General features: G+C 38.7%; 1 protein-coding gene across 1 annotated transcript; it reads left to right on the forward strand.

Moving 5' to 3' along the window:
• Positions 1 to 16,366: 16,366 nt before the first annotated feature.
• On the forward strand, positions 16,367 to 22,502 carry nmur3 (neuromedin U receptor 3; the record flags this gene model as incomplete). Its single annotated transcript, XM_080461146.1, has 2 exons — positions 16,367 to 17,213; positions 22,075 to 22,502. 2 exons carry the CDS (start codon positions 16,367 to 16,369, stop codon positions 22,500 to 22,502), a joined length of 1,275 nt encoding a protein of 424 aa, XP_080317272.1.
• Between the last annotated feature and the right edge of the window lie 1,470 nt (positions 22,503 to 23,972).

Genomic DNA, 23,972 nt, shown 5'->3' on the forward strand with positions numbered 1-23,972 from the left:
TCCTGTTCAGTCACTGTTCATTTTGCAACAATTATACCAACAATGAATTGAATGTCGCTGCTTGAAAAAAAGCCATTCTCTCAACTCTATCTCATTGGACATGTTTTATTGGACTGGAGCCAATAGTAGTTTTCAAAGACACACAGTGTGTGACAGGAGCTACTGTGGAATTTATTCCCAGTCGATTTACCCCTTCCTAATAAATCAGCATTGTTTGTTTCACCAGCAGCCTGGACGTCATGTTCTTCAGTGTATCCTCCATCTCTTTACTTTTTCCCTCATATCATCTCTAAAATCTCACGGGTAACAATGCAACATATTTTTTGATAGACGACTTGTCATATTGAAATGATTCATTAATGGTTATGTCGCAGGGATTTTGCACTTACACACATTGTAAATTATAGCTTTTGTCACAAAATCTTGGTGCACGGAAATTATTGTAAATATCAAAAACAGTGAAAAAAGGTGAAACCATTTTTAGTCCATCATACTGCTGTGATCCTTACTATAGAGTTGATCATTTTACTGAATCGAGCATTCAAACAATGAAAGTCTGTAACATATAATGACATTCCGGGATATGAGCATTCTAAATATCAATATAATTTGTACAAGTGAGTTTGAAATGGTCAAAATAGTTTGTTAAGGTGTAATATAGAGACCTAAATCCAACAAGCAGACCTCAAAAACCAAAAATACCCATTATACCTCAAACCAAACACTACTACTGATTAAGTATTTAGAACAGTAAGATCAGTCTTGTCCAAAAGATATCCTGGAAACACAAAGAGACACGGCATCGTCTCAAAGAGACAACAAATTAGTTTTAAATAAAAACTAACAAAGCGACCCATATTGAACACAACACACTCCTAAATACATTTTCAATATCAGACAGAAAATCACCCGAATCAGAGGGAAAATATGGCATAAAAGCAGCAGATACACAAAATAACCAAATTTGGGATACACACTGATCACAGAAAACACTAAAACCACCAAAACGCTTCCCAGTGAATGTGTTTGATTTATTAACTGTTTGTGTCTGAGAACGTGCAGATCCCGTTGTAGTTTCAGTTGGTTTTGATGTTATCTTATCTGTTACAAGATTAAAAGAAGGAAAGACTTAAAAATAGTATCCAGCAAACACAAAACTATGAAGTCTGTGGTTTATCTGACAAAGTGAAGTAATCTATTAGCGGCACTGATTAGAAGCAACAGGCAAAACTGCTGCTGCTCGTGCATCACGTATGGACTCCAACAGGTTGTTTTTGTTTGGGGTCTTTGTTGATTGCATGACCTACTTATGCAAAAGTTATCCGGGTATTACTGGTATATGACTTAATATGATAAACAGTGCCTTGCTTGTTAGGATTTTGAGATTTTTGACCAGAAAGCTAATGAATTGTTTTAATATTAGTGAGAAATTAAACACAATGAAGAACAATCCCAGCTAAATTGTTGGATTGATGATGTAGCCTCGAGGGGTTTAACATTTACAGACTAGAGATAATTAAAAACCATAATGTTTCTTTTTAAATAAATAAATAAATAAATATATATATATATATATATATATATATATATATATATATATATATATATATATATATATATATATATATATATATATATATATATATATATATATATATTGTCACATATAACAATTCAGTAATAAGTCAATCATTTTAGGCCACAGATAGGGATGTGAGTTGACTAAAACAAGCAGGTAAAACATAATACATGATCACTGCATACTGTTTGAGAGAATAAAATGAAGGTGAAGGTGAATCTATCGTCTTAAGCAGCCTGCAGATATTTTGTAATACTAGGAATTGAAGTGTAGTTTTGCTCAGCTGTCAAGAGACTCTAAAACCACGATCGGACCATGACCCACAGTGATTAGATCAAAACCCTAATAAATGTAAACTTTTGACCATATAAAACTAATCAAAGTCTCAAAGTTTTCAGACAATTACAGGGTATATGCATGCTAAACTCCCATGATAATGTGGATATAAACATCATATCTAAAGGTCAGTCTGAATGATGATATTAAAGTTTGAACAATTAACCTATAGCTCATATTTAACCTAAAGCACTATAGTTTTGAAGTATAATTGGAGAAAATGGAAAACAACCAGGTGGAAATGTTTGACTAAAAACTCAACCTTAAATTAGTGTTACCTTAAAAGCATCAGTTTTTTTTGGTCTGTGGTCCACGCGGGACCGCAGTGTCTCCGCCGAGTGGTCGGCGTGGTAGAGTGCACTCTACATTATACTGAGGCGCTCAACTACTCAGGAAAGCCTCAAAGTCGAGGTACTACTCCTCCACGTTGAGAGTAGAAAGCTGAGGTGGTTAATTAGATTAAAATGCCCCTCGGTCACCTCCCGTTATTGTTTACCAGCCACGTCCCACTGCGAGGAGGTCCTGAGGTCGGCCCAGGACTGCCGGAAGAATCCTATCCTTTGTTTGGTGGTGTTCGCTGCTTGGGGTCTCTAAAAAAAGACTTGTAGGAAGTTGTGGGTGGCGAGGATGTCTGGGCTTCTTTGTTCTCCAATCTGCCACAGCAACCCCATGTGGATCAGAAGAGGAGAAGATCGAAGGATGAATGTAGTCTGAACAGCTCTATTCTGAACAGCTCTATTCCCAGTGAGACGCTCATTGACATGGACGGTAAATTCTGCACCATAACAGAGAATCAGTTATATTTTCTTAGAATAATAATGCCTGATTTGAGCTGCAGTTCTGAGAAAATGGAGCAACTTGACATAGCACCACTTTCTCTATCTATTTTTATTAATCTTTTTACTGTTATTTACTTTATGTATAGTGATTTGGTTCCCTGTAGTTTTTTAAAAAATGCGTTATAAATAAAGACAGATGAGATTGAACTGGATGATTATTGCATGCAAGCTTACAAACTGTATCCGAACATTAAATAACACAACACCAATGATTTGATAATATTTGAAAATTGTTCAATAAACTCATTTTGAAGAGCGATTCCACATCTAGCTGGAGTCATGTTGTGTTTTTGTTCTAACGTGTAAAAAGCCTTGATAGTGTATGAGTGTTTTCATTCAACCGGTCTTGAGTTGAAAGAAACAGCTATGGAGATACTGTCTTTTATTAAATTTTTAAGTGCTGTCAACTTTTTTAAGAAAAAATGACTCCAAGACAGCGTTTCAATTTGAGGCTGAGCTCAAGGTTTTGCATCCAGGATATGATCTCGACTGATTGAAACACACTTCGTCTTGTGAAATTGAATCATTAGCAGTATTTTGTTGAGGGAACAGTGCACGCTTTATGCCATGTTCCTGATTGTTCTTCTGTAAATCATCACCTCAAAGCAAAGAAACGGCCAAGGGCTTTTGATTTATGTCTCTGGTGTATTTTAGATCCTCTTTCCAAGGCCGCCTGTGAAAAGATTTGTGTCGAGGAAGGCCAACATATGATAAAGATAAGCGGAACTGTTGTGAGAAGGCCCTGTGAAAGCTATATTATGCCAAGATGAATAGCCCTGCTATAACCTCAATGCATTATGCTGATAATAATAGTGCATTCATTGCAATTATGTGAACCAAGGTTTCATATGTATGAGCTTTCTTTGGCTTCTTTTTCACAAAGGGTTAGGATAAGATCGGGACTATAGTGTGTGCATGTCTTCAAAGTGGCTGTCAGGGTCTGGACTATACTGGGGAAAGAAAAGAAACAGACAGGGAACAATGCATAAAGACATCACAGGACAAGCTAGAAGACAGGAGACGAAGAAACTAAAGAGACAGACCAACAAAGATGCACAAACAGACTCAGAGTGAAGTCATGAGACACAGGGTAGACCTACAATGCAAAGGCAGACGTGCGCTGGTAAAAGAAACGTCAATATAAAGACCTAAAGTGTGAGAAACAAACCCAGGAGAAGTGTGGCACTGAAGCAGAACATGCATTTGCTGGCAGTGACCGAATGAACATCAGATTTCCGCTTAATGATTATCAGGGGTGAAATACATCACGACACTATAATGACCGAATCAACAATAACCTAAACATTTAAGACACAATTTGTATCACACGCACTACTGTATTTAATAATTATAAAAATAGTTCGATTTTATGTATGTGTGTTCTCAGCTAGCTTGTGCTATTTCTGTAACTGTTCTGACCTTTTCTAGATTCATATCACAGGACACCGGCTCAGCATGAGGAATTGAAGTCTGTGAGAAACCAAAAAAAAGAACCCACACCTTGTCTAACGGATATTTATATAAAGACTATTTCATATCGTGAGAGACATTTGAGAGTAAATTATATTGCTCATTTCAGTGCACCCTCCACTCCTCTATTCAGCCACCGTCCATCTCACGACAGCCACCGCTAACTCTGCGTATGAATTGAGTGTTGATTCCAAGTTCTTGTGTTTGGAGAGAACTGCTCACCAGTGTGTGATGGTGCAGATAGGATATCTGTTCTTTAACCAATGGATGTGGCTGCCATGCAAGATGCACTATACATCCAATGGGGTTCAAGTCTTGCTCAAGGACACGTCAACATGTGGACATGGAGAGATCGGGAATCAAACCCTGCAGCCTTCCAGTGGGAAGACAAACACTCTACATGTCCATCTGTCACGTGCACATTTTAAACTCAATAATATTTCCAGTATCGGTGGATGTCAACGAATGTACACTCCAAAGAGTCAATCAGTTTGTGATAAACCATGTCTTGAAATGAGGGTCGACTGTTCCTGAAATGATGCTTAGGGAGACTTTGAAGATTCCCACATCTAAGGTAGCCTATATTTCACAAATTATGTTAGAGAATGTGCAAAAAAACCAAAAAAAAAACAAGAAAACAACCTTGTGCTTCAGAATAGGTCCAAGGTCCGTATTTGATCTTCAAGCACTCAGGTAGCGCTGCATTAAGGACAGACATGATCCTGTTGTGCTCAGGAATACCTCCAGAAACAAACGCGGCGCTGCACAATGTTTAATCCTAATTTCCTAATAAATCTGACATCTGAATAAATCCTAATATGATGCACGTGAAGACATTTATACACACTGAAAGGTTGTTCAGTCGAGCTGTTTGCTTCTCTACATGCTTGTAATTTGTCTCAGCTATTTTCTATTATTCCTGTTGTCATTAGTTCATTATTCCTTTTCTTTCCATCTGCATGAGAGCCGACGATCCTCCCCATATCAGTGAGGCACTTCTGTTTGAAAATATAATAATGAATGGTTACTTCAAACGAATCAGAGTAACTTGACAAAATCGCACAGATGAGCATTTCTCTCACAACTGAGGGATGAAACTTGGAGTGTACGTTTCATAATAATTCTTTATCCATCCAACCATCCATGTAGAAGACTCCATAAATGTTAAAGTTTAAAGAAGGCTCCAGAAAATAACCAAAACAGGAATAATTGACCAGTTAAAAACTTACATTAAAATGTAAGATCTTGTGTTTTACAGTTCAATATGTTGCTGCATCCAGCTGTCCTCAAGTCCTCAGGGAGGCTGTTCCACATGTGCAAACGACAATAACAAAGATCAGCTTCAACTGAAATAATCTGATCTGGAAGGATCAAAATTATAAGGCAACTTCATAAAGAACTTGTCCCGAATAACTGTACAACTGTAACTGAATATGTAAATATCAACTAAGTCCACTGTAACTAATCGCTGTAATGAAGTTGTTATCTTTTCGTAATGTGCACAACGCTGCATCTGCGGTTTGAGCTCTTCCTAACGACTACTGACAGAAACAAGTTGTGCCAATTGAATTCCTCTATGATTTACATTTTTTGGACACACAGTGGTCTTGTCACGCTTTCCGTGGAGGCGTCTGGCGTCTGTGTCACTTGAACTTACTGCGCCCTCTGTTGGCTGCCTCGGGTATCGGGGCAATTGGAGCACTATTTTCTCTCGGTGCATTGACAGAAGGTTGTGATCAATTGCACCACTGATTGGATAGATTTTATTGTCACCATTATTTAAGTTTCCCTCCTTATCAAAGACAACAAAGGGTGCCATCTGCTTGTTTTGTCAAAACGGACAAAATACTATATAATAATTGAAATTCTGACGCTGCGATTTGTCAGTCAGAACTCTGCAATGTTGGCGTCTGTATTTTGAATTGTGGAGCTGATGAATGAAGACATCCTTCCAGTTTTATTAAAAAAGCAGGTGTCTGCACAGTGGTGTTATTATAATTGAACATATTCATTATAAAAGATTCATTATATGAGCAAAGAACATAAATAAGGAAGCTCTGCTTGACAAATCTTTCAAACCGGTATTTAAGTGGGACCATATGGATGCTATAATTGCTTCTTTTCTCTTTTTTTTCTTTTCCCGTGTGTCAAATGGAGACAAATAGGTGACTGGCAGTGAGAAACGTTGACTTGGTCATTAGTGTTCTGGCTTCACCTCTGCTCATTTTATTGTGTTCTTATCTTTTATTTATTTATTTATTTTTTAAATCATTAATTCAAAATCCAGTTGGACATAAAATACTCTGATAGCGAATTGTATTTTGACTAGTTCTCAACCAAACGGTGAGCACGTGTGTACATAAGCATGGACACTGCTCCCCTTCTGCGTCTATGTAAAGAGTCCATGTATTGCCTGTTTTGTCTCGTCCTGTAATCTTTTTTTGTAAGACAAAGACTAACAATATTCACAATCCTCACTCATCAAATGTGTAAAATTTAAAGGAAACAGGTTTACGATCCTACTGCGAAGCGAAGTAACTGTGTTCAGAAGTGGAATTTGTTTGGGCTTGTTCTCTTTTCACAAAGGGCAGAGCAGCCTCACGGTAACAGATGTTTTATCCTTCATCCCTCATTTTACTGGCAAATCCTAACAGCATTAAGGTACACACAAGAGGGTGTAACAACACACCCTCACTCGCATCCTGAAAACCTCTTTCCTGGTGATTCAAAGGCACTCTGCCTTTTCCACATCATTTATGTTTTCTCTGACTCGCATATTCCCCTTCATGTTCTGTCTGGTTTACAATAATTTTTTCTCCTATTCTGTTCCTTTTTTCCAGGCTATCAATACCACAGACTACTGTGTGAGTCGTTCTTTCTTTCTTTCTTTCTTTCTTTCTTTCTTTCTTTCTTTCTTTCTTTCTTTCTTTCTTTCTTTCTTTCTTTCCAAAAACTCGGAGGCGTGTTGCCCTCGGATAAGACAATCCATTTATTGTTTTTCCTTTTCCCCACATTCAGTGTTTTTAATCGTCGTCTATTCAGCTCAATACTAAGTTTCCAACATTTCAACATAACAAAATAAACCTCTGCCACACTGACACGTCACACTGAAATGGTAAAAGAAATAACTAAAACTTCTTGCTCTCCAGTCACTCACACCTGGTCTCATTTACCTGGAAGCTAACTTTACCCCCATGCTCCACCTAGTGGGTTAACAAGGGAACTGCACAATATCCAATAATATGTTAACTTCCTGAACATTCGTTTTACAAGAATTAACTGAAACTCTACCTGCCACCGTGTATCTCTTGTTGCTTCTCAAAATACAGCATTTCTTTCTTATTCACAGATAATTTCAATAAACTCTTATCCTCCAGAAGGAGCTAAGGGCCCGAGTAACTAAGTAAGTTTCAATTAACTCACTCTCAGATTTGATTGACATTTCCTGTAGCCTATAAATAAATTGAATTTCCGTACCCTTCAACAGGATACACCAGCAAGTATGCATATACTCTATTAATAATCTTAACGGTCCGGACAGTTTTACAAGGAAGAAAATAATAAAAAACACAAAAGAAAACAATTTACATTTAATTTCATGGGACAGTATAATAATGCAATTCGTGTCAATGTGATAAACACACAAAAGCCGCCACGCAAGGTTTTCCAAGCCTCCACCAGCTTGTTTCCTGCAGAGAACGCCAGAGAAACCCCAGAAGCCTTGCTATTCTGACATTCTATGCATTTCAGTCCTGCATCTGGCCTGGACATGGTGGTGGAGCAGGGGGAGCATGTTTGCTTCGATCAATCTGGCTTTCTTCACAGACTTCACTCTAAACACTCGTCATTAAGGGCGGGGGCCGGCAGGTTTTCTGCACATTTTGTCAATGCTCAACAGTTTATTCGTATCCCGAACAACCAAAGGTTATAACTTAATAGAGGCTTGATGAAAACAATTTATAACCATTCTCATAAAAGTGGAATCCACAATTAAGTTAATTCAGGAGCTTTCAATAGAAAGAAATAAGTCGTCCTCCAAAGTGAGTTCACTTGGGTTTTAAAGGACAGTTTTTCCATCAACAAGTCATCCCAGGTATTTGTATCGATTCATCATTTCCAGAGCTTAGACACAGTTATTGTTCCTGAATCAGTCTGGTCCCGAGCTCCTACGTAACCAGAATTTCAGAGTTCACACAACAAAGCATGCACACACAATATTTTCAATAAACAGTCATTGTCAATGTCAATTGTCGTTTGGTCTCGTAAGAAGAAGATTGAATTAATGATGGAATCAAAGAGGTGAAGACCCGTATAAGATTATTCTCACAATACGTACCTCATTAAGAAGAGAGCAGGCGGTGTTACTGATTTAAAAACAAAAGCTTTAGACAGGCAATTTCATGCTGTGCACTTCAGGAAATCTGAATGCAGGTGAGAAAGAAGTTATCCACCTATTTCAGGAAAATTATGAACCCGTACCGGCGCTGAATAAAAATCACAACATCTTTGACTTATATCGTCAAACACTTCATTTGGAGAGAACAGATTCAAAGCAGGTAGGTTATTTGTGCTTCATTAGATACAGACGCAACCGGAATAAATATTCAGTCAGAAATGCTTCAGTTTGTTTCCATAAAAACGACCAAATGTTATTGCACTGATTTGTCAATGTTCTTTTTTTTTTTTGTGATGGTCGCATTTTATTTCCAACTGAGGACGGCAAAGTTTAATGCATTATGCATGAAGCGATGTTCATGAATTGACTGCGCTTATGCATATAACCTTTACAGCGAGAAATCGAGGACAGCATATCCAGGGCCGTATCGGTCGAGGGGCTCGGGGTCAGCGGATGTCAGCCAGGTAGGTCGTTAGAGGATCAAGGTGTGATACGGGGGGGGGGGGGGGTCATATTGACATTGTCCATAGCTGCAAGCCGCCAGTGGAAAAGTGCTCTTCGTGAAACATTCGCATAATAAAAACAAAGGTCTGCAGTTTCTCTGTGTACATTTTGGGAGTCATTAAAGGTTTTTCCAAACAGTAACAGCTCCATTTCAAAAGGCCACATTTCTGATTTGGTTCTGAATTGTTTCAATTAAAGTGAAGACACGTTTGGTTTTCAGTGACAACTTGTAGAGAGACACACGCGTAGTGTCGTTTCTGACAGTCGCATTACTCTCTACGCCGGCTCATCGTTGTTCTCAATGGTCACTTAACTTCAAAGTTATTTCCTGTATTCACCAGGTGAATTCCTGCGCCCACACCGATTTTTTTATTTTAAAGATTTTATGTGCAGACATGTCTTTCGCTTTTGTCTTTTGATATTCAAACTGAGATGTTGTGAACTTGTATTTTAGAGTCAGTGTGGTCAAAATACCAAGAGTTAACCATGCATTCATACATTTATTTCATTAGAGAGATTTCTTTTTTTATACTGGGGCAAGTGTTTTCTGTTCGTTCCCACCGAAGGGCCATGTCTTTGATTTGTGAGAGGAACTAAAGAAAACATACGGAGGCCAATTTAGGGAAAATACAAACTTATTTTTCCTTCTGTGAGGTGACATTGCAAACCAGCCATTCATCCTTATTAAATAATAGTGATTTCACATGGGGATATTTGCTGATGCTGGAAACATTTAAACAAAACGACATAAAACAAGTGACTGCAATTAATTTTGAAGTATTTATATTGTTATTAACAAAGTGTTGAAAGTTTCCCAAGGCTGAGCTACACTATCCAGTACTACATTAGTGAGCTTGATTACTTTTCTCTAAAATGTTAAATGTCCAAATATTTTAAAAAAAAAGAACAAATTGTTTGGGTAATATGTCCCTTTTTAAACACTCTTCATTAACATTGTGCATGACAAGAGAAATTACATTTATCCCTGCCATACAATGACTGAAATAAAAAGAACTTGCCCAGATGGATTTGTATTGAATTTATGATTCAGAAAGGAGAACAGATAGTCGCATTAATCACGCCGACGGACAAGTTTGCAAACTGGTATCAATATATCCATTATATGAAAATACCTCCTCGGGGACACACTGAGTCATTTCTGCAGCGCTTTCATCCAACTACGGTACACTTTAATTATAACAGGTGGACTTACAGTTCATCCTCCAGTCATCCCAAGGTCAAGTCAAGTCTTTTGGTCAGCTCATAATATTTTTATAAGGGTCTATATTTAGACAGTTCACTTGAATTATTTAATCAAGGTGTCGCTTCACACATCAGGGACCACTTTGTGTCTCGAGCTGTGAAAAATTATTGGATTTTAGTTTTTTTTAATTAAGTCGTCGTCTATGAATGCATTAAATATTGGACAACTCAATAGACATATGAAGGCCAAAGAAGCTTCACATTCAGGGCTACCTTACGGGAACATCAATAGGTTCTGGTCTATCTGCCTGTAAAGTTAAAAAATCAATTGAAGCATTTCTGCACAACCCTGACAGGATGGTAAAGTTAAACTGAGCACATGCAATATTGTTTAAGATGCAGGCTAATGGTGCACATTGACAGACAAGAAGAATGGAAACCATTTATTGTGCGGCACAAATGAAAAGTGCCACGCCGAGCTCAACCTTACCCCTTTCATTTGCCCTCACACAGTCAACCTTGGCCTGAAGTGAGCAGGAACACTGCATTGTGGGTGTTACCATGTCAACCCCCTTTACTGTCACTGAAAGAAATTACTATCATCAGGAAAAGTTGATTAAGCTCCCTGGACACTTGCCAATTGTTGTACATTAAACTGTAAAGACACAAGAGCTGGGATCTGCAGTGGCCATAGTTTCTGTTCGTTCAGCATGAAAGCACATGTGCAAGAAAAACAAAAAAAGTTCCATTAGAGGGGTATAATCAAAGACCATCAGTCACCAGGCTGGCAGTGTAGTTCATATTGGCACTTCAATGTGTAATAGGCATGATGTTTCAAAGCAATAACAAGCAGGGAACACTAAAAAGAGCTTGTGTACTTCAAGAGATGTTTTGGACCGGCTCTCCATGTTAACTGGTGACTAACTCCAGATTGCATGAGTGGATGTTAATAACTAGTGAAAATATGTAGTATATTAAAAAAAAAAGAAGAAAAAAGTTAGGAAGTTTGTCGAAGAGATGAAGCTCCACACACTCTCTCCACACTTCTGCAATTTATACATGCAAATCAGAAAACTCTGCTCCGCTGAGGAAACCCACGGCCCTCGGTTGCTGAGAGGTTTTTCTCTTCTGGGCCTATTTCTAAGAAACAGCCCCACTGTTGATGTAGGCAGGGCCTGCATTCTTATTTAATATGTAGATTTTTAAAATGTGCCCTATGTATCCCAAAGAGGCCACAGAACCGCTGTGGAAGAGTTAAGATGGCTGGCTGTGGACTGGCAGGTGATATGTGGAACTTTGGGATTTTTCAAGCCTTTCCAGACGTGGCTTTTATGTTTTGTCCAAGTGCACTATATAGTGCAAATATACTAAATGAATACGAAAGAATTGTGGCTCTGGAGTGAACTGGTTAAGACGAGCCTTTACTGCAGGGATAGTGGAAAACTGACGTCTGAAGCACAGCCAAGATGTTGCAGTTCTATTTTGAGCAGGTAATTTATAGGTACTTTATACAAATGGAAAAGTAAAAAAAAAAAAAAAAAAATCAGATCTCAGAGTGTCCCTGTAGTGGCTAAGATGACTGCCTCTGAAGGTGGACTGAATACAAATCGATGTTTTATACATGGCGATTCTAAATTGACTGCTGGTGTGAACATGTGCGTTTGTCTGTTTTCACCCTCTAATGGAGTGGCGACATTGTCCCAGCCATCCTCCCTACATCGAATATATATTTTGTTATTTACGCTACCTGCTAAAGCTGATCAATGTATGTTGTATTTTTTTTTTAAACACTGATAGAATGGATTGTGATTCAGAAATAAAAATTAAATGTTTTGGTTTTTGATCATTTCTACAACATACTAGACTCCCTTTATTCAAACAGGACTACACATGCCTAACTTTACAATAAATTCATAGGCTGCACACAATTTTAAAATCTACACGCAAGGACTGCTACATAGTCTTCAACTGGTTTTAACACCAGCAGCCGCTGATCGGAGGAACAGGTCGTCTTTTAACGTGAAAAACAGTGAATCAAGAGTCGACTCCGGCTAACAAAGGTCAAAGGCAGGTTGCATCATGGAAAAGGTCACCAATACACAGATACAGACTCAAAGTGGTCCCTGATGTGTGACATGACACCTTGACTAAATGATTCAAGTCAACAATTTAAATATAGACAGGCCAACCAGAGAGATACCTAAAAGCTATTTTAGACTGTGTGGGAAACCAGGAGAAGAGTAGGGGAGACCGGGGATGGTGAATCAAATAATGGTAAATAAACAAAGGGATAATTGTGACGTTCTCAGTTTGACCAATAAAGATTTTAATCACAGACATTTCTTTTTTTTGCATAGTGTCCATTGTGTTGTAGATACAATTGTTTCACTTACATAAGCTCAAGTAGTAGATTCTAGTTTTATTTGATGTGATGCATTAGAGCTGGCTTTGAAGCTAAATGCTAAAAAAGCGCTAAGCTCTGTAATGTTCCGCCTGGCATGGAGGTTTGTCAAGGTTTGTATAAAGTGTTACAGTGGATCAGATGTCAGCATTGTAGATTGTAGACCCATGAAGCCTGCACCCCAGGTGTAATGTCGTCTTGACATAAATAAGCGCCACCACACGTACTGAACAAGAGCTGGTCGTTTATTGTACATGCTCAAAAAACAGAACTGTCCCGGAGATCTCCGTACATCTCGCGTTGTTATATGGTGCATTCAGGGACCACATAGTGTGGGAAATAACACCATTCATTACACCAGGCAAGAACAATTACATTTGCCACAAGTGGCTATCCAATTAAACATATGTATTATGACTTTGGCAGTTAGTAGTTAATTACGTATTACCTTAAAAACACACGGTTCAAAATGGTTTGTTGATTGTTCCAACTCCAAGTGTTTAAATGCTGCTTCGCATTAACCTGTTCTAGGCTACATAACGTGCACGACACAAACCAGTTTATACTGTGTTATTCTTTATTTTATGTTATGTGTATTTATTTTATTGAAGCCTATTCATTTTTATTTTATTTAACTTACACTTTTTATGTCTTTTATTGTTATTATTATTGTAGTCTAACAAGTTTATGGTTTCTTCTTTCTTATTCATTAAAGTGCTTCCATACATTTGTCAGTGTGGCTCCGTCTTAAGCATAATAATTTCATTGTTACAGCCATCCCCAAGTAGTGGTACAACTCACCCCAGTAACACGGTGGGTTATAACAACTTGCCTCTTTGTATTTGACATTAATTTACATAATCTGTGATGGTGCAGAAGTGCAAGCTTATGTTGTTTATAGCAGACAAGTATGAGTACCATATGCCAACATTATGGTGTGATGGAGCGCTCTTACTGCGCTTGGTCATATCTCACCCCCTCCCTCCCCTTCCTTCTGCTCATCCACTTGTAAACAAACATGGTGGACTGTAGTGGTATTACTAGCGGTCCGTATTCGAGTTTTATCAGTAGTTTTATATTAGAGACTCACCCTTGATAGCATCCGATGCGTCATCAGTCCATAAGAATGTCAGGTTCGCTCCATTTTCTTCACGTTTATAGCGTATTTTTCTCTGCACTCGTCTGTGTGGTTTCATTACAATATCAAGCAGCAGCGCCCTCCCGTGGCCCGGCATACTAACTACACCACCGTCTGTTGTGTACGCTGCTGGAGTGTAAACGCTCCTTTTTTTTTTATTTTTAACGGATTAGGTGTTGTCACGAAACTTTGTGTGTAAACGGGCCTCAATCACATGCCATTTAACTCTGAAACAATTAAAAGAAAAATTGTAATAATTCAATTCAAATGCACAGAAAACAAACAAACAAAAAAAACCAATACAGCAAATAAGTTAGATGTCAACATTTATAAAGACATATGAAATTTAACTTTTAATGATGAACTTGCTCAGGTGGTCAAGATGAAACAACCTCCTCTGCTATCCTAAAACTATAAATGTGAGGACAGACTTCTTCCTCTTATTCTTCATCCATCAATCTTCCTTACAGCTTTATCCTGTTTTGAAGCAGGTCGCCAGTCTATCCAGCACAGAGAAAGACCACCACACACACACAATTTACTGTGACAAATAAACCTCATTATGCAGTTTATTTTTATTATTATTATTTTTTTAATACAATAGCACAGGGAGAACATGTAAACTCCACACTGGCCTGAGGCGCACACCACTGCGCCGCCATGCGTCATGCAAGAAAAGCTTTTCTTCTTTACTTTTTCAAAGTCCTACAGCCCTGCGGGAAAAAAAGAACACTGTTTATTATCGTCCTCCTGGCCTTTTGTCTTTATGAATGACTGCTCCTGCACGCATGGACGTTGTGTCTAATTGAAAGCATCCAGGTTAGATTAAGCAGCTGCGCTCTCTCTCTGTCTCTCTCTCTCTCTCTCTCTCTCTCTCTCTCTCTCTCTCTCTCTCTCTCTCTCTCTCTCTCTCTCTCTCTTTCATACGTCTGTGTGGTGGTTGCAGCGCACTGACACTCCTCTGTGTCTCCTTTCCTCTGGATCTGCAGGACGCACGTCAATCAGCGTTCGTATTCACCCGAGCATCTTTTGTGCGCCTCTTTTGCGCTCTTCGCTCCCTCATGTCCTCATCATGACCACCCGGAGAGCACCCTGTAAAAAAAAAAAAAAAAGCACCCTGCAAATCAGCAGCAGCAGCAAAAAGGTGAGGATTTAATTTTAACGCAAAATTATGTTGAACTGAAGTTACAAAGGTTTTTTTTCCTGTTATTGTGTTTATTTAGTTTTTCACTGATGCTTTTTAGAATTTACCAAACTAAAGCTTGTTATTATTAGTATAATTAGAACTAGAAATGTAGGGCAGTTTTCAGCATGTTTTATTAACTTCTAATTGAAGATCTCCATAGAAATGTTAAAGGGACTTACGCCATATTAGTCACATAATCTTGGATATACAGGGCTATGCATGTCATGTTGGAACATAATTAACCTTCCATTAAAAAAAGCTATTAGCAGCTATCAGTGCTCTGTCTGAAATGCACATAATCCTCAGTTTTGATGAGAATGATTTCAACAAGAATACTGTGGCAGTAACAGCAGTATTCTCCAATCAACTGGGTAGAAAGACACCCCCATAGAACATTGACTTTAAGCAGAATTTGGCTTCTTTGAACCTGTGATATTTTAAAGCAAAAGTGACAACATTTGTTAATCGCTTTTATTGCTGCTGCTTATCTCTAGATTGCCTCTCGATGTCTCCTTAAAGGAAACAGAAAATGAAAGTTGCTGCCATTGCACAAGTTGGGTGAATAAATAGCTTGTCTTCTTTGCGGAGTAAATACAAAACAAACAGATTCAACCTTTAATTATTCAGAAAGACATTTATGCGGCAGGTGTTCCTGACATTATCGGGTTATTATGTTTATGCATTGAGAACACTTGGCTCCGATGTTGCCTGCAGGTTTGCATTTGCCTGAAACACCTGCTGTTGCTGTATGATACTACAAGTTGTGTTACTGAAGTGTAAATGTGAAAAAAAATATTGCCCAGCTATTGTAGCTGTCATCAGATTCAGATTCTCAAAATCAGGGATATGCTGCTTTTCTCTATGAGATGATTTAAAGTGGACACCTGAAGGTTTGAACTGATGACTTCAATTGTACATTTACTAATATCACCCTTTTTGAACTGAAGTAAAAAAAAAAAAAGAATTTGTTTATTTTATGAAAACTTAGTACCTTAACAATTTGGAGCTTGTCAACAATACAACCAGTGGATAAACAAACAAAATCATATCAGTCATCAATTGCAGTTACAGTGCTGTACTAATTCCTCAAATCCTTAATTTCTAGTGTGGAAACAAATAAACAATACTTCTAAAGCTTCAAGGTAAGACATAATTAGGCGTCAAGCTGAATCAAGTGAAAGGTTAATTGTGAAAGAAGAACAAGACCTCCAATGAGCTTCATATACGAGCTCACTATTTTCATTCTTCTTTTCCAGCTGGTCTCCAGAGGATGCGTTGACGTCTGAAGTTGCTCCTCCAGCTTTCCTCTCCACAATGGAGCGCTCTCTGCAGAGCTCCTCATTAAATGTATCTAAATTGATCCACAACACCAGTGTGCCACTGAATGACTCTGCGAATTACACCAGCGAAGAATCCTCTGAAGTCAATCTCTTAGAAATACTGGGTCCAAAACGATCGCCCTTTTTCCTCCCAGTGACCATTGTTTACCTCGTCATCTTTCTCACGGGCTTGTCTGGAAATCTGCTCACGTGTGCTGTGATAGCGAAACACAAGAAGATGCGCAACCCCACCAATTTTTACCTTCTGAGTTTGGCCCTGTCGGACCTCCTGGTGCTCCTCTTCGGGATGCCCTTGGAGATTTATGACCTTTGGCAGAACTACCCTTTCCCCTTTGGAGAAGGGGGCTGCTACTTCAAGACCTTCCTCTTTGAGACCGTCTGCTTTGCCTCCATCCTCAACGTCACAGCGCTGAGCGTGGAGCGGTACATAGCTGTCGTTCATCCGCTCAAAACCCGATACCTGTCGACCAACCACCACGCCAAGCGGGTCATCACCATCGTGTGGGTGGTGTCGATGGTCTGCGCGATCCCCAACACCTCACTGCATGGCATCTTCTACCTACCAGAGAGGATGGAGGAGTCGGCCATATGCACCGTGCTCAAGCCCCTGTGGATATACAACATGGTCATGCAAATCACAACGGTCTGCTTCTACTTCGTACCCATGACAATTATTAGCATGCTGTACCTGGTGATGGGCCTTCATCTGGGCCGGGAGAAGCGGCACTCCAGCGAGAACCTGGGAAAGAACTGCTCTGGGAACACCAGAAGGAACATCAGCATGGAAAATGGGCGTAGACGGCAGGTCATCAAGATGCTCTGTGAGTCTTTTTGTTTTTCCTTATCTTCTTAGAAAGTATCAATTGTTCTGACAGGATGTTGTGAATTGGAGACACTTTTCCCCTAATCTGTGCTGTCAGTGCCAAGACATGTTCTCGAAAGACGGTGTGTGAGGGGAAAAAAACATCGTCAATAAAGACACAAGGTCGACAATTGTTTGCATGAATGTGTCGATCGCTAAAGGCCTTCGTTTGAGTCACGGATAATCTCTGTGAGATTTCTTGTTTGCTCATTTCTGAGAGCATTCAGTCAGCATAATCCAGTGCACGAGCCCTTTATTCAGAGCCATGGATAATCTTTCTTATCAGCTCTGCATGGGGACTTTCATTCAAGACTGTCATGTTGTGATGAAGTGATTATAAGTGACGTATCCTTTGTAGTATGGATCATTTTGAAGAGTCAGTTCTGTATTTGTTCCTTTGTTGGATTAATTCTCATGAGTAGAGGATGTAGAGGATGTAGAGGAGTAGACTACTTCACTAAATCATTCATAAAAGTAGATGTTACTTTATTATAACTGCACAGCAACAAAACTGTCCGCATAATCGGGAAAATAACCTTTGAAAACATATTGGATGACAGGGATCCATTTTCCTGAAAACGGATGTATGAAATTCATAATGAGTTAAGTTTTACTGCAAAGACTTAGACCACCAGTCAAATAGATATACCACCCGAAGGTCTGACATTAGGTTTTTCAAGTGTTTTATATTCTATTCTCACAAATACCATTCTCCCATGGCTGATAAAATAACTAATAAAAATTAAAAAATCAAAAAATTAAAAAATCAAAACTTATCTATCACACCCCTGAGTTTCTAACAGTCCACGCATGGTTACTGTTATTATCATTATTATTTTCCCAGTTAATATGAAGTTAACCACGGTCTTTCCTTGACTGTCCCTCCATTTTCTGTGGTCCTTTGCACAGTTGAGGGTCATGGGCGGGGGCTTGAGCCAACCTCAGAGGACGACTGGCAGGACAGTACACCCTAAGGAGAGGTCATCAATCCGTCAAAGAACAAACAGAGAGAGATAGACAACCCAACACACTCACTTTCACATCTCCGGGCAATTCAGAGTCACCAAATACTCCATGCACGTTTTTGGACTGTGGAAGGAACCTCATTGGCTGTGGGTCAGTCCTATGACAGAGTCATTATTTGATTTAGTTTAAGCCACATCAGTTAGTTGGAGGTACCACGTTGGAAGTCACGCATTATCTTAAGCCTGTTTGAGGTGCCAGATTTTATTGTCAGATGTTGTAAGAAACTACAAATTAAAAGAATAGCATGTTAAAGAGCGCATGGCCTGAATAGGATATTGAAGAACAGACTGCAGTGAGCAGAACTGTATTGTTATTAATGAAGGATGAAGTGAACAATGTAGAAAATCTCTTATTGCCCTTCATGCAAATAATCATATTTGTTCTAATCATCTCCCTTGTGATCACTGATTAGTCAGTCATTTATGGTCATGATAGCTGCATGGTATGTGGTAGATGACAGTGATTCTTTGTAACACGCTGGATGCTATGTACCGCATAGAATTTCTCCACGGTGCCATGTGAATCCCTCCGCGCAGCCAATATACGAATAAATTCGCATTCCTGATCACATTCATTTGAGTTACATTCCCATTGCACCATAAATATTCATTCAAAGAAAAACAACCCCCAAAAAACCCCTCCCAATTAAGACTTCACTTCAATCTCCAGTGCTGAAGCCAATGCTCATCTTTCAGCCCCTAATGTTGACTGTTTAGTCTGGAAACTAAATGTATTGTGACATGGGGGTGGGGGTGGGGGTGGGGGGGGTGGTGTCAATTTCCCACTGGAATTACAGGAAAAACTACAATTGCTTTGTTTTAATTGAAATGAGCTTGTTACGTGGTTTTTATTCCACTCTGTCCCCAATAGTATTTCTCAATATGTTTTGTATTGCAATGGTGATTCAAATTTGAATGATTAATCACAGCACAGCTTTAGCATTGGACTTCAGTGAATATATCTCACGTCTGCATTGTGCAGCAAGAATCTTGCTCTCGAACACACAGTTAAACAAACGTGTGTTATCACTCCTATTTCCTCCTTGACATCAGGAGAACAACATAACCTCTTGATGTAAACAAGCACGTTAATGTGTTGCCATATACTATACATATGTACTTTATAATATAGTATTGATCAATTTCATTTGGCATGTGTATGTGTGGACAAGACTTAACATCTGATCTGTATTCATTGTAAACTCTAAATGTCCTTCAGGGAGATCACGAGTTTGGATTTACCCTCTGGATTCGTGTGGATGTAGGCGTCTGTGCATGTGCTCGTGTGTAAATCAAAAAAACGTTTTTTTCCCGGAAAAGTATTCAGACAAGCCTGTCTCCTACTTTAATTTAATGTTCAATTTATTAAAATAAATTAACCTGAAAAAAGATTGCTCAAAGTTATCAGTAATAGTATTCTTAACAGCTTTATCCTTTTTCAGGTCACAGGTCATTGAAGATAATCCCAGCTAATTATGGTAAAAGGTCACCAGGTCACTGCTAAATCAATCCATTAATATTCTTTGAATATGATTCTTCTGCTCTGGAACATAATTCCTGGATGCTTTCTGAAGGCTTTACTTCAGCATTCACAATTCCGTTCTGTTTGCATATCGCACATTTTCACCACGGCGTATGGCGTCTACGAGAGGGAACTTACCTGTGGGTGTGTGGGTGTGTAGGTGTGTGTGTGTGTGTGTGTGTCTGTGTGTCTGTGTGTCTGTGTGTGTGTGTTTAACATCCTGACTTTTCTATACGTGGAATAGAGCTGAAACAGTAATTTGTCAATATGACTGTGATTTAGAATCAGGTCATGCAGGGTTTCTGATAAATAACAGCAAAGATGCTGAAGTTTCCAAACTTATAAATCATCCGACACTGAATTTGTTCTCATCCAGAAGTGAAATATGTGTTTTCATTTTTGCTGACCTGTGCATCCACACAAGTTTGGTGAAAAGGAATCGACGACTCAGAGTAAATAATCAATATTTTAATAATGAGCTTGAAAATAAATGATCCAGAATGTCAATTCAAGTCGACTCTGTAGTTGGGAAAAGAGGGAAGACGGATGTTATATGTCTATGCCTGTCACAAGTCTTGGCAGTGCGCAGTGCCATGGAGATCCCAACAAAGCATGCTTGATGCCATATGTCCACCGATGATAAGAAACGGTCTGGTCCACCTGCTGCAGTGAGAGCTCCCAGAGGGCATTATGCAGGAATTATTGGAGGACTATAAGTGTGATTCATCACCAGATGATACTAAATATCCTCTGCTGCCCAGATTTAAGGATTTACTATTAACTTTGAATGAGAATCAGTTTTTTTTAACTCTGTGTCATCAGTTTTATTCTTCATTTGTAACAGAATTGCAGAGGGTGAGTAATTTATGAGCTTTTTTTAAATTAGTTATGCATTTTTTGGTTATAGGTTTGTCTTTTGCAGAGTTGGCAAAAGTACTGTCAGAAGTATTGGTCTCTGTGTAAAGAAAAAAAAAAGTATTTAATCAAATTTTTAAGTTAAGTATAAAGGAAAAAGTAAAGGTTATGAAACTCTCTCAAATAGAAAGAGTAAAAAGAACTTTTATTCGATTCTCTTTTTTTTTTTTTTACAAAATAAGTTTTTTCTTTTTTTTTTTCAAGGTATTATGAACTTTTTTTTAATATATATAATCCAGTGATTTTATATGCCCCTGCTGCACATGTGCACTCTATTGTTGTTGTTTTAATACCTTGTTTGGAAAAAGGAAGTATTGCTACTGACCATGACTGATGTAAATTGATCACTCTTGAATTGATCAAATTCACGAGGACAATTACCATCAACTGCTTAGTCAGTACTGTAGTGATGAGAACAATACAAAACAGTTTATTTGATGTAAGGACTGGGATGTACAGATTGACCATGACCCTGACCTTAAAAATAAAATATCTTAAAAAAACAAAACAAAAAAGATTATAATTAAAGCGTCAAAACCTGAAAAATCTACTTACATACACGAATAAAATACACATGGTGATTGGACTTTGCCTGTATAACACATTTCAACTGCATGAGCACCACCAATCCCATTTTAGTTCATAATCAATGAGAGCTAACATTTAACATTTGCTGTGTCAGGGTTGTCATTAGGGATAATGACAGAGTAAAAGCATTTGCCAGTTCGCCGAACACCACTTAGCAGTTACAAATTCTTTTTTTCTAAAGGTTAAATTCCCTGTAAAATGTTTGATGAGGTGGGAAAGGTGAAAAAAACCCACTTTTAGTCTAAAAGAGCCGACACACATCTGAATGATGTCACCGATCGTTAGTTTACAACACAGCGAGATCAAGGAATAGAAGTTGAAACATATTTCGTATCCTTTCTTTTTAATTTCTTCCAACGTAACTCTGGTGAACTGATAAGTGTCACCAAACAAATCAATTGACGTTACAGCATGCTCAACGTTCAGATAAGGGTTGCCTTTCTGGGATTATTAGAATTTGGTTTGCATTATGCAAAATACAACAAATGCTGTTCTGATTCTTGTCAGTGTAGTAACTCTCAGTGTACCCAATGGATGCTTTCAGTATATAACATGACACAGTTCATCATCACTGTTATGAAGTAATGCCACTTTTTATTAGATTCAGTAGATTCAACTTCAGTACACACATCCACAGCACAACACAGAGATCCATGAGTGATACCTGTGGTTTCCTGTCAACAGTTCATTGTGAAAGTGCTTAATGAAAGACATTCTACAAACTGCACCTTTAATGACGGAACTCTTTCTCTCACTTGCCGGACCCCCAGCGATCGTGGTGGCCGTGTTTGGAATCTGCTGGGCGCCCTTTCACATCGAGCGCCTGCTGTGGAGCTCCATCAGCCAGTGGACCGACCTGATGCACAACGTTTACCAGTACGTCCACATCCTGTCCGGCGTCTTCTTCTACCTCAGCTCCGCTGTGAACCCCATCATCTACAGCCTGCTCTCCACGCGATTCAGGGAGTCTTTCCGAGAACTCATGTGCCCCCAGCCGGAGGACAACAGCTCCATCAGAGACTCGCCACCTTTCCCCAAGATTTTACTGGATACCACCATCTCCAGTTCGAGAGCTCGGGCGGAGGGTAAGGACTCCAACGCCTTCATCCCGTTGTTCTCGCCCAGCATGACTGTGAGTTTGGACACCGCCGTGCTCTCCTGCGCTTGTAAGGAGTCGTCGCTCTGTTCTGAGATTTGACCTTCATGGGTTAATTAACTGTCCGGCAAAGGTTTAGAGAATTATCTTCATCTCTGTGTAATCAATGTGAAGCGACTGCCTGGAGGCTGTTTGCTTAGCATTAAGACTGGAAACAGCTCGCCTGCTTCAGCACATATCAAAACATTATCAGGCATGGTTTAGTGGTTTTACAGGGTGAAATAAGAAAGAACAAGGTTGATTCCTAAATCCCCAAAAAGTTATTCTTTCATAACTCAACATTCAAATACACTTTTGGATTGATTGTTGAACATATGTAAATTAATAACACAAACACTGCGTAAGGTGTTTTAATCAGCAACAACAAATAAATGTGTAAATGCTCACTTTTTGGTTGTTTTTAGCTTCAACATGGAGAATTGCCACGATGTGGTTAAAAGAAACTTCTGACACTGATGGAGATGTCACATTGTCATGTTGGATGTCGTGTGTTTACCAGTACATGCCTCGTCGTTTTTTGCACGTACACTAATTCCCAAACCCAAACAGTCAGACTTGCAGATCTAGTACTTTTTAAGTGAAACAGAAAGTTGAAACAGAAACGAGGCTGATGCTAAAGTCACTGTGACTGTGACTGTAAATGTGATTATAAACCGACATTGAGCATAACTTGTGTTCTATGCAACAACCTCCAGAACATCTAAATGGCTTTTTGTCAGGTTGATGTGACTGATGCTAAGTTCTGGTTTGCCCATAGTTATTCTTCATCCCAGTAACGTGGAATATACAAATGAACATAATAAGTCATACAGAAAAGTAATTTTTTTTTTTTTACTTCAGGCAGAACTAGGTTATTGTTAACTTGTTATTAGTCTATAACCATGATAAACTACAATAACTACCTCCTGGCTCCTGGCTCCTGCATCATGTTTAACAAAACAAAAGTGTCGGATAAATCAAATTTTTCAACTGCCGACAAGTAAGTAAATAAACTTATATGTCCAACTACTCTACTAAGTTTATTTAGTGTACATAACGAGCTTGTATATAAAGTTTGACTTGTGTATTCGGCTGTTGCTGTGGATAAATATCGTTCATCGGTGCCTGTATTTTCCAAATGCTGTCTTATACTGTAGCTGCTGTAATCAATGCCTTAGCAGGGGATTTAAGTGGGAGAGAGGAACAATTGAATTGAAGGATCACATGATGTACTTGCTCTTATTTGAGAATCAGCGTGATGTTCCGCTTTGAATAAGAAATCAGTTTCATTTTGATATTTTTTTTTTCTCTCTCTCTGTTGTTCGAAGAATCTTGTGAACAAAGAATGTAATGCTGTACTCAGAGATTTTGCTTATCTCGTTCCGCCTCCTGTTGCACGGTCAGTCGTCATGTACATGATTTGAGTAACAGGTAAGCTCTTGTTCAATGTGATTGCAAAGATGTAAACTGTGGCTATTGTGTTTGATTGAAAAATGGCACAAATAAATGTTATGCTGTCCCGACAGAGCAATT

This window comes from Lipophrys pholis (assembly GCF_963383615.2).
Source record: "Lipophrys pholis genome assembly, chromosome: 4".
In the NCBI taxonomy this organism is placed as follows: Eukaryota; Metazoa; Chordata; class Actinopteri; order Blenniiformes; family Blenniidae; genus Lipophrys; species Lipophrys pholis.